This window comes from Tachypleus tridentatus, chromosome 2, assembly GCF_004210375.1.
Source record: "Tachypleus tridentatus isolate NWPU-2018 chromosome 2, ASM421037v1, whole genome shotgun sequence".
Classification (NCBI taxonomy): domain Eukaryota; kingdom Metazoa; phylum Arthropoda; class Merostomata; order Xiphosura; family Limulidae; genus Tachypleus; species Tachypleus tridentatus.
This window is the reverse complement of record NC_134826.1, coordinates 122,824,227-122,843,150: the sequence shown is the minus strand read 5'-3', so window position 1 is coordinate 122,843,150 and position 18,924 is coordinate 122,824,227. Positions and strand designations below refer to the sequence as shown.

The following is an 18,924-nucleotide window of genomic DNA, read 5'->3' as shown; positions in this document are numbered from 1 at the left end:
CCTGAAGTGAACAAAGCATTTTAACAAATTTATTCAAATGTTCTAAAAACTATGAATGGAAGTGAATGAAAAATTAGAATATTTTAACGTCCACCCCTCACCCACCCACCCCATAACACTTGATGTTTACTTTCTATAGCTTAGTGTTTTTACTGTAGTCATCAGCTACAGGTAAAAGTCATAGCTGATTTGCTTGTTATTTCAAAAAGGAATTTCTCATGTACTTTCACAGAATTGACTGAGAAATAACACATTGTTATTTTAACACTCCTACGAAAAGACGTTTCTAGTCCTGATTTCTCCAAGCCCGTTTCCCTGGCTGTGGTTTCGCTAGATAGTAGATAGGGACAGTGGGAATCCCGTTAATCCATTCATTAATGGATTTAAATGGCAATTTCATTTAAATACAAAATTATTAGCCTAATATTAATAACCTTTCAAATTGCTCTGGGGCCTATTAGGCCCCACTTTTCGTAGGAGTGTTAATAGTAATAGAAAAAAAACAAAAAAATTTTCAAATCACTGAAATAATCAAGCTGGGTCTTAAAATCTGAACATGTAATCTGAACTATAGGACGTGACACATTTAGCAAAGGTTTATGTTTGACTGTACTATCATAACAATTTGATACATTATATAAATTTAAAAATTAACTATCTTTCAGATATCGGTGTGATATAGCATTATACTGTATATGCAAAATGTTCTTTCTGAACTCTGATTTTTGTAATTTGAAAATATCAATAAAGCATTAATTACCAAATATCTCTTACTCATAATAATTGAAGATTGATCTACTTTTTGAAATATAGACATTTTAGTCATATTACTAAGAGGATTCCATTTCATTTTTTCTGGATCCAGGACGATGTCTCACCTTCATGATTACTGACTATTGCTTTAAAACAAACTAGCATATGATGCTGCATTCATATCCATAAACACAGACTTTTGCAAAAAAAGGTGTTACTTTGACAAAGCATAAGATACATACTTTGTGAAAAATTATAAGACTTGAATGCATAATCAAATGAATCAATCACCAAAATTTCTAAATTTTTTTATAAATATTCAAGAAGTTTTCTTGTATATAATAATTGCAGGCAATTGCTCTAACTTTTTCTTTACAAGAACTGAATTGTCATATTTTCTGTTCAGGCAATTTTTTTCTTTGTACAAGTATTTCTTTTGTATTTTTCATTCATTTAAAAAAATTTTAGTCTATTGTATTTGACTGAAAGATGTGTTTTACAGTTATTTTATTGAAATAGAACCATTCCTTTCCAATGAAACACCAATTTATGCAACAAAGTGCCTAATTTGTTGCAACAATCTGTAATTTCTCCTCTTGAAAAATACAAGCTATAATTACCAAATTACCTACCTAATCAGATTCTTACTTTGAAACAAACTTTAAGATGTCTTTTAAAAAGTATTAAAAAATAAATAAAAAAGTACATAAATATATTTGGGTGAGACATTGCATCACATTTTTTCTAATAGACATGTGTCATCAAGATACTAATAGTAATATAATGTCTTTACCAGAATTTAAGTTGTATATTTAAAAATAATAGTAATACTTGTATGTAAATAAAATTAACACTAGCATAAAAATCATGCAATGTCTCTTATACTTTAGTAAAACTAATAAACATGTCAATACAGTATCAATATCATGGTCAACTGTAACCAAATTTTAAATTGTTTTGAGAATTTCTTCCATTTAATACTCAGTCTTACTGTGTTTATTTTACAGAAAATATCACTAGCCTAACATTACATCAGCAGCACTAATTCAATGGGAACAATTCGTTTATATATAAGCATTCATTCTCTATTATATTTCAAATATTTACAGAAAAAAAAAGGAAAACTTACTTCATTACGTGAAATACACAATTAATTAAAACCATTTATAAGTAAGCTTTCATAACAAGAAGAGACAAAGAACCAATGTTTCAACCCCATAAAGCACAAGAGTGGTTGCACACATTCATAAATTATAATCTGAAGGTTTTTAAGGTTCAAACTTCGTCAACAGCCTAGTAACAATTATTACGGATGAGAAGTTGATGACTAATGAAGAGACAAATGGAAAAGTGCAATTTTACGCTTTAACTATAGCTCTACTAGAAGGATTATCAGTTCTACTAGTTCAATTACTTAAAGTTGGACACTTAAAATTAACCACTTCAGGCTGAACTGGTTCAGATATAGGATAACCTTAAAAAAAAAATCTAATTGCCAGACAAATTCAGGATGATGCCCACATATGCTAATTTTGAGTTCACATTTAATATCTATACCCTAACTAATTAAACTAATTAGCCTAGCAATGGTGCAACCTAATACAACCCATTAACATCAACACTAACGAGTAATATTAGTCTGTATAGTACAGTTTCGTCTTTCCTTTTTTATTGATATAAAGTAGGGTAACACATGCTCCGTAAGCACACGAAGCCTAAGTTCTTAATAAATTAATATTTTATTAAAATTCTTAATTGCAATCAAATACAATTAAATAATTATACAAATATATATTTAAAATTTATACATAGCGATTTTTTAAAACGCCCATATGCAGTTTAAATTTAATAATAGCATAATAAGCTAACTTATTTTCAAAAGTTTCACCTTGAAAAATATCAGGCTCACAAAGACAATGACAATGAACGTAGTACCCGATAGATGGCATTCTTAAAATCTTTGTTGATTTATTTTTTTCTTACGTGTTTTTTTTTATTGATTATTAATTGTTTTACTTTTATTGTTGTTAGGTCAAACCTATGCAATGGGCTGTCTGTGTTTTTACCTATCACGGATATCGAGACAAATTTTTAGCGTTATAAGCCCTTAGTCTTTTCGTCTTGCCAGCCATCATGGGCTTTTTAACTGTACCTGCATAAAAAAATATATTTGTTTTTGTTCCCATTATTATAATATAATTTAAGTAACTAAGATAAATACGATTAAAATCAAATTTCCTAAAATGTAATAAAATATTTTTTGTAGGTTAAAAAATACTAAAAAGAGCTAGTCATTCATTTTTGTGGTGTACATTTAGTTAGTTAATAGTTGTTAAACGCAAAACTGCACAATGTGCAAAATATGCTCTCTTACCAAGGTTGAAGAAATCTGATTTTTTATCACCCTAAGTCTAAAGACTTACCGTTGAGCCATTAGAAGATCGGTATACATTTAAAGTTCTTTTTAACATTTATGGAAACATGTTAAAAATATGTTGAATTTTTCCAACTTTTTTACGGCCCATTTTCTTCTTTAAATTTACGAAAATATGGCTTCATGAAATGAAACAATGGAAATGATCTTCTATCTCATCTATGAGCTTGTTTAAAAATATTTCATCTATATAAACTTTTTTGTATAAAAATACTGCTTTTACAAGTTTACAAGGTATTGTTTGAAAAACATCACTACCTTATTAAATTAAAGGAAAATACTTTCAAACTGTGCTAATTCGGTCGAGACACAACTTACTTTGTTTAACTAAACTTTATACAAGCAGGAATACACAAGAGAGAAAAAAAAAAAAAAATGTATGTGTATTTCGTATGTACACACTGCTCGGTTAATGGTTTATTTCGCGGCTCTTCATATGAACGTAATTTTGCTTTTATCTGTATCACATTTCAGAGGAACCAAAACAGAAACAATTTAAATGTGACAGTAAGAAAACGTGGTGTAAGATTTTAATAATTTTATCAAATTCAATCTTCATTTTGATTCGAAACATTACGCATGTGCAAAGGGAACATCATAAAAGTTCTTTTGTCATCCATCACATAATAAGGCGGGGCTAGTGTAGAGGGATTTTCACGCTTAGCAAAGTGATTGACAGCCATCTGCGACTGAAATGTGACTATGGTATTCACTTGTGATTGGCTGAAATTTTACGATGACGTAATTTTCGTCACAACAGACGCTCATCTTTTATGGTGAAGTGGCTTGACTGGCATTATCGTTCAACCCACCCTGAAGACTCTCGCTGGCCGTCAAAAAGTATTCCAATCAAAACACTCAATCGTAGTTGGTTTACAATAACGTGTGTAAAACTCGCAGTTTTATGTATAGTCGTGCGCCTGTGCTGTGGTGAAACGTTTATGTTGGAGACAGTGTATGACCTTCGCTAGACGGACAGCCACGCCGTTGTGTCTGTTCGGTGAGGGTGGTGTTGAAGCATGGACGATCAGCAAACAATGATGCATCCCGTTTCTCAGCATCCTACGGTCGGCATGGGAGGTCATGTAGTGCCTCAACATACTTATGGTATGGATCCTACGAATCAACAGCACACTTCGGACCAGGAAGTGCGTAAACATGATATTTCCGAAATTCTCCAACAGATCATGAATATTACGGACCAGAGTCTTGACGAAGCTCAGGCGAGGTACGTTCGCGGGGTTTTCCGCTACGAGAGTAACTAATCTTGCCTTGCTCTTCAGTGACTTCACCGCGTGATGTTTAGTTTAGGCTTAACATTTTACTAATTTTTGAGATAAATATGTGATGTTAATGTTTCGATTTTGTTTTCACAGGAAACATACGCTGAATTGTCATCGAATGAAACCAGCACTCTTTAGCGTTCTGTGTGAAATCAAAGAGAAAACAGGTCAGTGTATTCAAAATTATATAAATTACCAGGCGAACACAGTGAACCATACTGCATGGCTATCGCCATCTTGTGGTGATATTTAAAAGCCATAATTTTTGTAGTTGAATGTCTTTACCCTTCCTTACAACTGCAATACTTGTTTATCAAAATCACATTATTTTTAGACTATACAACAATAGTTTACATCGAAATAGTATTTGACACTATTTATCCAAGGAAAGCTAAATATCTTATAAGCTTAAAACTCAATCTCGTTAGGCTCAGATATTGTTAAGTAAAATCGAAGGTACTTAAACATGAACGGAGGTTTGCAAAACACTTTCCACCCTCTAATTAAATAGCGCTTTTATGTAGATCCAGGATCACAAAAATTACACTCTTTCTTCTGGTATCTGAGAAAACAAAAAATCCAAATACATTTTTGCAATTAATCGTGAATTCAAACTGTTTAAAAGAATAAATGCGCAAAACAAATACATATATCCTTCATATAGCCAATATTACCACAACAAAAACCCATTAAATACTTGGAACAAGTGAATTAAAGTGAAAGTTAATATGAAATATAATAGGTGATAAACTTCCTGCTTTTATAAATCGTTTTTCAGACATCCTTATGATATTTGTAGAGAAACAAATAAAATATTCTTTTGATCGGAGAAAGAAAAGAGAGTTAGGTTACGTATGCATTATTACATACTGCATGCTTGAATTTATTAAAATCGAATTTTTCCATGCCCCTGCATGCATAGTAACAAAATACTTGTTCATGTTACATCCCAATATAATGTAGATAACCCAGTGTGAGAAGCTGCTGATAATCGAATGATAATTTATATTTCTTTATTTCTATGTTTATTTCTTCTGAGGCGCAATAGCAAAAACTGTGGAATATTTATACTTCTCTGGGTTGTGCTGAAATGTTTTATTTCTAGTGTTATACTTGAAAATCCCAGAATGTCCATTGTATTAAATATTTCGCTGTGTAACAACGAACACATTTATATACTGATGTCTCATAGAAGTTTATATTATGCATTTATTTTGTTTGCTGTTTAATACATAGGAAGTTTGTCTTTGAGATTTCTAATTTAATGTGATTGTATTTGAACTATTTCACTCTATTTGTTTTAGTATTAGTTCTTCTCAAGTTTCGTAGTGACTTTTTAACTAGTTTTGTAGTCACTTCAAATTATGCATAATGTGATGGAAATAGAAAGGCTCTTTAATAAATTGGACTTGGTTGAAATGTTTGACTATTCATAAACAGTTCCATGACATAAGTACCACTCTAAATCTTGTTTGTTTTATGAACGAAAGTTTATAGTTCCATCAATTTTATATTTCATTAAAAGACGTTGAGTAAACTTTAATTCATATAATAACCTTTTCTGTTATATATTCTTTTCAAGTATTATAGTGAATTTAAAATCTTAAAAGTATATGCTATTGATGAATTATACATTGATGTCATTCAAATGCCCCCGCTAGTACAACGGTAAGTCTACGGATTTACAACGCTAAAATCAGCGGTTCGATTCAGCAGATAACCCGATGTGGCTTTGCTATAAGATAACACACACACACACACACATACGTCATTCAAATATGAAGTTGATCTTATAAACGTCTTACGCTTTAAGATGTTATTAGTTAAAACAAAGCGTTTTGTCTTCAAACATTCTTCAGTTTACAAGTTAAGAGCTGCTGAAAGAAGATGGCAATTTACTTTTACGAGTAACTGATGACAAAAGTTAAGATGGTGCATATATTTATATGTTACGTACTACACAAATTTTGAAATGTAATGAAATTTAAAGAAAAAAAAAACTATGAAAACATCTTTAACAAACATCGCTTCATATGAAACTCCGGGACAGCTATCATCCAAATAAAAAATCTTTGCTTTTCTTTTAAAAAATAAATAATAGCGCTTTGAGTTTTTTCAAGTCCTAATGGTAGTAATTTAGTTTCTATCATTTTTTTCTGACCATAAAAATGCAGGCGTAAAACCTTGCACAGCACTACAGTGAATTTACTGCAAAAACGAAATCCAATTTCTCTTTAGATTTAATTTACTGAGAAATTTACAATTTAGAGAACATTGGATTAAATATTATGTTGAAATATTGCTAAACTGCGATGGTTTCATAACTTGAGGCAAAGAAAGTAACGTTGCATGGCTTGAGCTTCGATTGGCTGATACTATAAACATTATTAGTTGATATCGCAAAAAACAGCTGGTTAGACTTTCATACACAATAATATTTCTAACTGTTTTCTCGTATAAAAAGTACATTAATAATTGTACCCGATATTTTAAAGAAATTGGTAAATTTTTAGTGCTTTAATAAACTTTCATATATCTCTTTTCAGAAGCGAATATATTTAAACAGGAAAATAATTTAACCATGTTTGATTGCATAAAGAAAAAATCACCGTCTTTTCTTCTCATTTTACAACGTGAAAAGAGATGATTATTTGTATTTTAAACGTTTGTGTTTGATTTCAAGTGTACTTTTGTAACAGATATTCTCGGAATACGCACCGTGGAGACTTCCTTAGCGCTTTTCATGTGTAGAGAAATTTGATTTTCACTTCAGATTTTGTAAATTTTTGTACGAAAAACTTTACATGACTTTCTAGACAACATATCGCTTTGTATGTGTGTGTTAAAGATTTATTTTCCATTTCATCGGAGGTGAAATTGAAAATAGAATCTGTGACGTAGAGGCCTAATGCATTCCTTGATTGGACTCAAAACCCCATAGATAACATATCTCTGTTATGATGTGATACTGAATTCGTTATACAGGTTTAACTATTAAAAAACTAGCTACTTTTACATTACAACTATTACACAATGCCGCAAGATTTGTGAGCGTGCGTTTTAAAAAATGCGTTACAATACTTTGTCTATTGAACGTATTTATTTTTAAAAAATGTTTGGAGGCGATACTAATCAAAAACACGAACTATTACAAACAGATAATTGTGAAATTGGATGTAACTTGATAAACGAATCGTGTTATTTGCATGCATATTATTATCTGTTTAACAAAAAATATTTCATTTTGTAAATGTAAACAACAGCTTCTAAAATACAGATGAGCCCCCTCTTTCTTTCTAATTAATACGACGAGCTGGAAATTACAGTGAAGGCAGAACAACAATACAAAATGGTGTCAGTTTGCTACAAATCACGTTGTCGTTTCGTTATACAATATATATTTTCAGCAGCAGATGCACGGTTAATTTTAGCTGTTAATTGCGGTTAGAGAAAGTTTTCTAAGCATTTTATTCATAGTTTATTATTTTTTTATGTACCTACATGCGTAATCAAAAGAAAAATAAATTACTAACTTTTCCCCTCTAATAATAAATTTCCGAATTTGAAAATATTTTTGTGTTGATCCATTTATTTAATTAAATAATTTTTCATTTGTGTTAGACCCATATTTTAAGTTTTATTTTCAGATGCAGTAGCAAAAATGTTCTCATTTTAATTCTGTATAAAAGTGCTTTTAAGGTAATGTGTTGAATGTATTTTCTGAAGTAAATTATAATACAATTTCTAAATTTTGAGTTACATTGTGCTTGGATGGAAAAGGTGCAGTCATAGATTTATCAACGTGTATTACACAAATGATTTACTCACGTCGCTAGAAACCGGATTTCGATACCTGTGATGGCCAGAGCACAAATATCTCATTGTGTGACTTTGTGCTTAATTCCAAACAAACAAACAAAATATTTACACCCAAATGGCTCAGTGGTAAGTCTAAGGCTTTTAACCGTAAAAACTGAGTTTCAACAGCTAGGGTGGATACAGCACAGATAGCTCATTCTGTATCTTTATGTTTGACTACAAATAAACAAACACAAATTCTTTCAAAGTTTACTCTTAACAACATTTGTTGTTAATGAACAGTACAGAGTGACTAAACGGTTGTTGTTTTGAAAGCAAATTGAATCTTGGCTAGGCTGTATTAAAATATTATCTTTGAATCTTAGATTTGTGTAATAACAAGCAATATTTTCAGTGGTTTACTTATTGGCCATTTTTTAAACTTAAATTAAAAACTTTGATCCTACTTGATTGACTCTGTTTGCTCTTCCATATTTTTTAAGAAGCTATTTTCACTAATGTGAAAAGTACATTACAAATTTCCTTCGTAAAATAGATAATAAAGAAATAGTGAGAGGAAAACCTGCCAATTTAGGTTCACCGCTAATGTAAAAAAATATAATATAAACAAATATAGTAATTATGTTTTTTAAGTGTTTTAACGAAACCAACTTTTCCTTATAGAGTTAATTCTACAATATATCATTAGCTGTTTTACGTATTTATATGAACTAAACGAACGAATAAGGGATTGTGTTAAAACGGCAAGAGGCTATGTCTTAAAAGTCTTAATAAATATTCTATCATGCATATAAAACGACGCGGAAAAGTTAGATTACTAAAAAATATGTGATATTATTGAAACGACCATGTGCTTTCGCTCCCTTTCATACATATATATATATATATATACACACACACTTTCCGTCCATTTGCTCGCGGCTTCAAACGCAAATTTAAACGCGCAAGACGGTTGCAACGTGCATACTCCCGCGGGGGTTATGATCGGTCCGTTGGGCAAGGGTCTTTTTCCTCACCGTGCACTAACAAACAGACATTGGTTGAGTTTGCGTAAAAAAGGACTTGTGATATATATATTCTTTTTTTCATGAGTTTCTAATTAAGAAAGTCTAGTATCACTACACATTTTTGAAGTTCTTAATTTTTTTCATTAAGTGACTAAAGTTCATTATAATGGTCACATATAACATTTTAACTTCGTAATACGTTTCTAAACCACAATTACATGTTAAAGTTTTGGCATAAAAAGAGATAAAATATTTCATGAAGATACCTCAAATAAAACAGATATCTCAGTATTGTTCGATGACGTATTCTAACAAATATGTGTGTTTGATTACATTTGTAAATACAATGTTGCGTGAAATACAATATTAACTGAAAATGTTGATGTTTTAATAGCGAAGAGGTATAGTTGTTTAAATTTATTTTACCATATGGTTATGATTTAAATCTACAGCTATAATGGTAACCATACCTATTACTGTTGTCCCTGTTTCACATATAACACATGAGTAAATGATAACCTTATGTTAAGACACTGAAGTAATTAGTATTTATTCTCACTGCTATTTAATTGTATTATAATAAGAACTAATTGCAATCATATTATTGTTGCACTGTTTTCATAATTCAGAAGTATTTAGTAACCGTACTTTCTGGCGTTGCCCCACATTATAATGCAGAAGTAACTGGTAACCATACTTTCTGATGTTGCCCCACATTATAATGCAGAAGTAACTGGTAACCATACTTTCTGGCGTTGTACCATATTATAATTCAAAAGTAACTGGTAACCATACTTTCTGGCGTTGTACCATATTATAATTCAAAAGTAATTGGTAACCATACTTTCTGGCGTTGTACCACATTATAATTCAAAAGTAATTGGTAATCGTACTTTCTGGCGTTGTAATATATAATAACACGAGTAACTAATAACTGTATTCAATGGCGTTGTACTCTGTTATAACATAGGAGTAATCGATAGTTGTATTTATTGATGTTGTACTGTTTTCTAACGTATGAATAAATAATAATAACTGTTACAACCTGTTAATTTAACATTTCAATCAAGTACTTTGTAATTATACGCACTGCTCTGTACTGGAAACAGCAAGATACTCGGGCATAATGGTTTTATTATAAACAACAAGATACTCGGGCATAATGGTTTTATTAGTACCACTCGAACATCTTTGTACATAAAATTAATTTATTGTATAAGTTTGTTGTTAGAAGTTAATGAAAGATTTAACACAGAAAACTATGACAACAGATGTAGATTGGTCGAGAGGTTCAATAGAATCGAGTCTATAAGGGAACACACGTACCATCTACTCCGGCGACCGTATGGAAGTTCTAGGCCTGATTCGTCGGTTTGTAAACACACATACAGTTTGCATAAAATGATTGACAAGCGCCTATGGCTAGAGACGAAGGTCGGTTTACTTGCTAGTGAATAAAGCTGTAGTTCAAATGGTTTATGGAAGAGATATATTTAAAAAACAATGGAGGAACTTTATATTAACTGTTTCCAATATGTTTAACTGTTATGTTTTACCTGACCAGTTTTCTTACTACTCTTAAAAGTAACTTATTTCTTGAATTTAAAGTTTTGGGTTAAAACAGATTTATATCCGATCAAGTATACAAGTTAACCACATTTATATTTTATTACAGAGTTATCGGGTGATCAACTGTTTGTAACAGTTGCTTGTGATGTCAGATCTTCTCTAAGCAATGCCAAGCGTAACATGTATCTTGTATTTCCTTCTATACAGTGTGTGAAATACGTTGAGTTACACATTGCAACACGTTCCCCGCTGAGACAGCGGTAAGTTTACGGATTCACAACGCTAAAATTAGAGGTTCGATTCCCTTCGGTGGACAAAGCAGATAAACTCGATGCGGCTTTACTATAAGAAAACGCACACACACATACATTGCACATGTTGTGAATAACTATTTCACATGATAGACTTATGCAGTTCACCGGGTAACATAATCTGTAATGTGTTTTAGCATATCTGGATTCCTGCTAGATTCTGTCTTCCCTTAGGTTTCAGTTTGGATCATATCTCATGAATTGTTCCGTTGTTGTTCAATAGTTATGTAATGATATGTTGAATGGAGTTAAATTACAACCGCAGTATCACCTACAAAGTCACTATTATTTTTTGTAGAGACACTGTTAATGATTATACTCGGTAAATATGTTGACTGTGATCATAAATAGGTCGCCTACGATGTTGTTATGGTGAAAAAGTTATTGTATGTGTGTGTGTGTGTATATATATATATATATACGTTGGCCTTTCCAATATAGTAGTGATGCTGTTTGTTTTTTGTTTGTGGAATTTCACTTACCTTGATATACTGTAAGTTAGTCTTTAGAGGTAGTCATGGTGATGACGTTCTGTCTGACTAAAGACAGAGGTAATGACACTAGAGACTTCTGATCAGCTCATACACACGAATACATATACTAATATGCATATTGTTTATTTTACTTACCACTAATGTAGACATATGTATATATATTACACTTGCATGCGTATTAATATCACACGTTTTAGTGTTTATGTACAATGCTCGATTTGGGAAACAATAGATTGAGGCATGGCATATGGATGTACTCAAAAATCTTAGGACACTATTTATAAGAATAGAAAGTGGTAATATGGATATCTTTGGTTATAAGAAGTGGGAGTACGCCATACTCCCATATGTCACCTCACTTCATTCAGTTTGTTTTTTATATATGACCGCGTAGTTAATGGAGAATATTTTCGATTGAAAATGTTTTCATTTTTCACATTAAAAGAACATTGAGAATCGAAACATTTTGGTTTTTAAAACGTTTTATTCTGTGTTACAAAATAGTTCATTTTGAACAGTGAACATATGCATTACAAGGGAACAAGCGTTCTCATGGTACATATTTAAACATATGAAAAAGACAAATGATTTATTGACAAATGTGCTTACATCGATATAAACAAAACATTCAATTTAGACAGACCGATTTCCTTTCAGAAAGCACATGGTTATTAAAGTAAACGGCGATCCTAATTGGCCAGCAAAACATGTAATAAGAAAATACCTAACGATATAAGTGGCTCAGCTACGAACAGACATTTCACCCTGATTATTAAAGGCATTTAATAAATGGATATCGGGGCCTTTTTGGGGATTGAAACAGTTTCCTGGGAATGATAGTTAAATCACCATTGTCTCTCAAGTAGTAGGTAATGTAAATAAAAGTGCGTTTCTGATCCTGTTAAACACAGTTTGCGTAATCTGTATATAATAACATGTAGAAACTATTTATTTGATATCTGTAAACATATGACTTGTTAAGAATAAGGGAGGCCATATGAAAATGATACAGCTCCTCAAATTGTATGTAACATAGTTAAAAATGAGGCACATTTATTAAGAAGTTCAAAAATGAAGAGGCACAGTTTAGGTTATATATACCTTATTTTTATGGCACAGTGAACTAACACTGATATTTCTGCTCAGACAGTCACTCGTATATTGAACTTCACCTAAGTTAGAAATAAAATATATATAAAACAAACACAAACACACGCATACACGTATATATATTGTATATAATGTAACTGTGAAATCACACAATCATTTTACATTGTGTTGATACCTGTGGTAAAATGGACTTCCTAATATTTTCGTATGGACTTTGAAATTTGTTATATGGTGACCTGAGTTGTTCGTTAATACTCGTCCTTTTCTTTCATAAAAATGTGATACTTCTGGTCCTTTTCTCCTTTCCATAAACAAACGTGTGCATGTGTACACACACTCTGTTTTAAATGCTGGCTTCCTCATAAAGCGTAATTATTAATTATTTCGACTGAGAGTTATTCACACTTGTAGGGATAGCTTTCACTGCGAGATATTCACACTCATAAGAATGACTTGGACTGCAAGATGTCCACTCTTGTAGGAATGGCATTGACTGCGATACGTTCACACTTTTGGAAATTAATTGTTAGATGTTTACATGTATGGGATGTGGAGCGTTAGTTAGCAGTGTGCTTTGATAAATATATGGATTAGACGCTATTTTATGTTTGGCCAAAATTTTCCCTTGTTCTTCCCCAAGTATTTCTCACAGTTTAGTTGCTTTTGTGGATATGCTTATGGAAGTATTTTATACGTTTCTTTTACATGTGTTGCTTTATTCAAATAAAGAACATTTGATCGTGTGTGTATGTGTAGCTTCATGAAAAAAATTGAAACAATATTACACATACATACAAACGTTACACTACTGCATAAATAGTAGAGTCTGTTACAAATATTTTATTTTATTATTACAACGTAATAACATGCAAAGATACAGTTACCATATATTATAAATGATATTTTACCACAGTTCACCAAGCAAGATAACAAGCTGCTGTTTCAACATATCTTCATATGTGCTTCATCGTATATCTCGTGTTAGTGTGTGAATATAACTTAGTCTGTAATTGATATGTCAAGAAAGACTCTACTTTTTGAGATATACATGCGACTTATGTTTCCGGGTTTATAAGCTTATGTTTGTGTATATTTGTATGTGTATAAACGCACATACATACCTACACATAGATGAAAATACCGAGAATCGTGATGACGGCAAATACACTGTCTGTAATATACGCGTAATAGTGTATGATTAAATAAATAAGGGGCAAGTAAACCCAAAACCTGTAATTTAGCAGTTGCCTGCTCTATGCTGTAACTGAACAGGTCTTGTTGGGAATCTTCTCGTGCACAGAAAATGTACATATGGTCGTCCAGACATTAAAACAAAGCTTCGTAAGGTCAGTTCATGCGGATTACAGCTGTGGTATAGTCGCACGTATGTACTGATGTCGTAAAGAGTTTGATACATATACATTTAAGTGTATTTTTCTGTTGTGTGAACCTGGTGTATGTTATGTCGTGCATAAGCTGCGTCTTGTGTCTTTCTTTACCTATATTTGTGTGTGTATGAGGTATACTGTATTACACTTTGTATATGCTGTGAAGAGCTGTTTCATGGAATAAATTTACACTCACTTGCGCGCGCGTATATATATGTAAATATATTAGGATACATATAGCACGTATGTAAATTCATGAAATAAGCTATGATGTGCAATAGCGAATGCATATATAACTATATCAGGATTTAGAAATTATGATGCAAGATCATTTAGTGAGATAGGGTGATATTTGGTATTTCACAAGGGACTTGCATAATAATTTCTAAATCCTGATATAGCTATATATGTATTCGCTATTGCACATCATAGATTGTATCCTGTATTCCAAACTTTATGCGTACTGCTCTTACCATCTCTGATGATGCCTTCGTTTGTAGCGTGTTTTAAGAAAATAAAAAAGTCGTACTTTCTGAGCAAAAATCAGAGAGGAATGTAGAAACGGGACACATCAGAATAATAAAAATCGTTTTAAGTTGAGCTATTTCGTGTGCATGATATCCAGGTATACGTTTAACAGTGTTATATGAGTGGAATTACACACTTTCTTTGTTGATAACGAGAAACCCACTTGTTTCTTTACTTAGAACACTAGAAAATCTGGGTCAGAGGTTGACTTTGAAATTCTTTCATATGTTGTCAAATGAAATTTCCCTCAGTGATAAAAGAATGAGTCGTTTTTTTCTGTATGTTTATTTTTTATGTCAGTTAGGAATACAATGTGTTTTTTATTACTTTAGCATAACCTGCTCTGAATTAAGGTCTTTCGCAAGTAATGTAAAGTAGACCCAATCAAACAAAGCATGTGCAAGCCTTAAGATTTCAGTATCTCTGACAGTTCGATAGTGTTTCGCTCTAACATTTATTTAAAACTAAAACTAAATACACTGGTCAAAACAAATAAAGGTAATTATAGTTGTATGTATTATACTATGACAAGGCGTAGTTTCTATTATTAAGGGATAATTACAGTTTTATTTATTGTACTAAGACAAGACGTAGTGACTGTTATTAAACAATCACAGTGACACCCCTGAGTTCATTTTTATGTGAAACAAGTGTCATGTGGCTCATAATGTGAAGTGATAACCACATTTTAGTGGTATTTAAAAGTGAAGAAAAATGTGCGATTTTTACAACAGGAGAATGTGAGAAGAAATCCAGATTTGACATTTGGATCCTTTTATGATGTGAAATATGGTTCGTAAAGAGTCGAGACCACGAATACAGTTGGTCAGAGACCTGGACAGGATAGACTACTATCTCTAATATCCACAAAATGACTATCGTAAGATAACACAGATCCTAAACCAACGGTGGGTCTTGGTTTTCTAATGTAATTAATACTTCAGAATAGCAACTGCAGGAATGGTGAGAAACAAGCTTCATAAGGCTGACTTTTATGTCGGATAACCATCGCAACAAAATAATTCATCTTAAGGAGAGCTAGATATTCAGTGATGAATCAGCTACATATGAAACGTATTCATTTCGGAGAGTAGCAGAGACCAGAGATTTGCGGACTTACCGGGGTTCCATACTCGTGGTGGGTAGAGCACAGATAGCCCATTGTGTAGTTTTGCGGTTAATTACAAAGAAACGAACAAAAACAAAACTGACTCCTTTCTGAGAGGAAAGAAAATCATATAGTGTAATGACATATTGGTAGCACCTGACCTTTATGTGCTTCCACTTAGGTATAGGGATGCAAGCTTACAACCTGTTATCTTAAGCAGAAGCATCTTACAAAAATTTCCTTTTAATAAATGTTAACACGCGTCCTCATTGTGATCGTGGATTCTCCGGACTTGAGTTTGATTGAACATGTATGTGATGCTCAGAGAAGACACTTGGCACCACAATATTTACCTCTAAACAGTGTTTATGAGCTGGAAGCATTGTTCTCAACTAGTTAGGAATTTTCCGGAAGAAGGTATCTAGTGAATGCACTGTTGAGTCTGATTGAACATGTATAGGATGCTTAAAGAAGACTCTTGGCACCACAAGATTCGCCTAGAAGTAGTGTTGGTGAGCTAGAAACAGCTCATTTGGAGGTGTGATCCATATTGTTTCTCAGATTATTGGTTCACTTATTTTAGGTGTGCTACCTTGATGTATGACTTGCATTAATGCCCGAGATGATCATGTATTTTGTTAATAAACATTTTCTTTTGTTTAATATCACATTTTTTAGCCCCCCGCTAGTACAGCGGTAAGTCTACGGATTTACAACGCTAAAACCAAGGGTTCGATAGCCTGATGTGGCTTTGCTATAAGAAAACACACATATACAGTTCTTTTGTTTTCTGTATTCGCGCTAAGGTACTGAAGAGTCACGTGGGTTGGTTTACCCTAATTTTGTACTGATATACTACACCGAATAGTGAGAGTTGACCATCACCTTTAAAATACACTCAAGATCTGAAGTGTAGAGGGCGATTTATTTTTTGCAGTAGCGGGACTTATATATACATACACATTTATGTACAAAAGCACACATGCGTACTTGTTTATAGTATCAGAGATACTAAACTTTCATAGGTTGTGAAGAAAATGTATGCAACAGACATTTTATATTTTGTTTTATGAATAGGGTCAATTTAAAGCTTCTGTTAGGAACTGCGTATTAGCTTGCATCAAAGAGGGATAAAATGTTTGACCGATTAGAAGTGTCAAGATAGAAAATGATGGCTCCAAAACGGCGCTAAAGATGTAGATCAAATGCTTCTTTGTAAAACATAAATTCTTTGCCCTCACAGTAATGGTATATATATATATATATATATATATATATATATATATATACACTCCTGCCACACACTATCATAAGTGGTTAAAGAACTAGTAATTTGCAGAAGACATTTTCTTAACATTTTAACATGCTTTTTGAAGAATCTCCCTTTTACTACTCTGTTTCCTCAAACATTTTTGTTCGGTTTGATTTGATTAGAATTTCTTGCAAAGCTACATGTGGACTATCTGCACCAGCCGTCCCTAGTTCAACAGTGAAAGAATAGAGGGAAGGCAGTTAGTCAACATCCCACTATTCCAACTCTTGGGCTGCTCTTTTACCAAGAAATAACATTACAACCCGCCCCACGGCAGAAAGGGCGAGCAAATTTTGTGGAACGGGGATTTGAACCCGCGATCCTTTGATTGCAAATCGAGCGCCCTAACCACCTGGCCATGCCGAAACACCACAATTAATCCAACAAATTACTGCTCAAATATTCCTTATATAGTTTACTGAAAAGGAACAATTTCTTCGAGAATTTTACGGGCAGTTTTTTCTTACAGAGAATCTTGTTACAGTTAAAAAAAACACGAAGTTATTCAATACAAAGCAATATGTGAACCTCACTACTAATAGCCAATAACATTTCCTCGGAAACTAAGTGAAATGTAAACTGCCCAAATTCTGTTACATGATTATGCTCAGGATGGGATATCTATTGACCATGTTATGATATGTGTATGGCCAATGTGTACTATACGCACTCTTTGTGGTATTTGATTATTTGATACATTATGAACGGTGTATACACGTTTCTTTTCTAGATTCACGTGTGAAACACGAATAATCACTGCATTTTATAGAAGTAAAACTAAGTGTTATTTACTACATACAGACACTGTTAACATTATCCTGAAATACCAATTAAGCCTGTTACAAATGAAAAAAAAACTAACTTGTAAAAGCTATTTCTCTGTTTATTTTATTTTTAACTAATGGATTCCATATGTCACCTAACTTTTTGAAATTCAGTCAGGCACTTCAGATGAAATACAATGACACACACACATATACACTGTGCAAAAGTATTTGCTATACTACATATAACAAAAGATGTCTGTATTCCACTTACAGCTCAACTCTTAAAAAAAATTGTCAGTATACTTTTGTTGAGTAATTTTGTTTCCAGAGATAACCTTCGGTTACTCTCTCAATGTCTTTATTTGCTTTGAAAATTAACAATAAAAATAACTTCAAAATATATTAAGTTTTAATAGTACCGTATTGTGAAAACATTCGAGTGTGTGTGTTTTCGTGTAGCAAAGCCACATAGGACTATCTGGTGAATCCATCGAGGGGAAACGAACCCTTGATTTTAGCGTTGTAAATCCCTAGACTTACCGCTGTAGCAGCGGGGAACAAAACATTCGATCTGAGTGTGTAAACGTTCAACAATACTTCTCTGACAATCTGTACGAAGTTGTACAATTCTGCACCAGGCAGCGAAAGTCGGTGTATATTTCATACCTCTGCATTTTTTTTAAACTTTAGTTTGTTCTCATCACGATTTATCATGTATTTTCACATTAAAAACAAATTATACGGATTTCATTGAACTTTTAAATGATTGGTAATTTATATTTTTATACATTAACATCATAACAACTGCCAAATTATGAAAACCACTGTATAAAAAAAAATTAGGCTTAGGCTAATTGTAGATTATAATAAATTTTGAAGGAAATTTGAAAACTGGTATTGCATAATTTATTCCTTTAATATAAAAGTTTTTTTTTTTATTTCAAGTCTTTTCTCTTATCGTGTTTATGCTTAAAAGCTTAGTACTTTCTGGTTTGGAGATTATATGTCTTATTATTATTTTAAATCAGTTTATCTTAAGAA

At 32.2% G+C, this 18,924-nt stretch overlaps 1 protein-coding gene across 7 annotated transcripts in view; it reads left to right on the top strand.

Annotated features, from left to right (window-relative positions):
• Window positions 1-3,945: 3,945 nt before the first annotated feature.
• LOC143244990 (homeobox protein extradenticle-like) overlaps window positions 3,946-18,924 on the top strand; it is a 219,983-nt gene continuing 205,004 nt past the window's right edge. For all 7 annotated transcript variants that reach the window (XM_076490669.1, XM_076490666.1, XM_076490670.1 and 4 more), the window contains exons 1-2: window positions 3,946-4,415; window positions 4,564-4,637. In XM_076490669.1, the coding sequence (XP_076346784.1) occupies window positions 4,207-4,415; window positions 4,564-4,637 (283 nt within the window). In that variant the 5' untranslated portion in view covers window positions 3,946-4,206. The remainder of the gene's footprint in view (window positions 4,416-4,563; window positions 4,638-18,924) is intronic.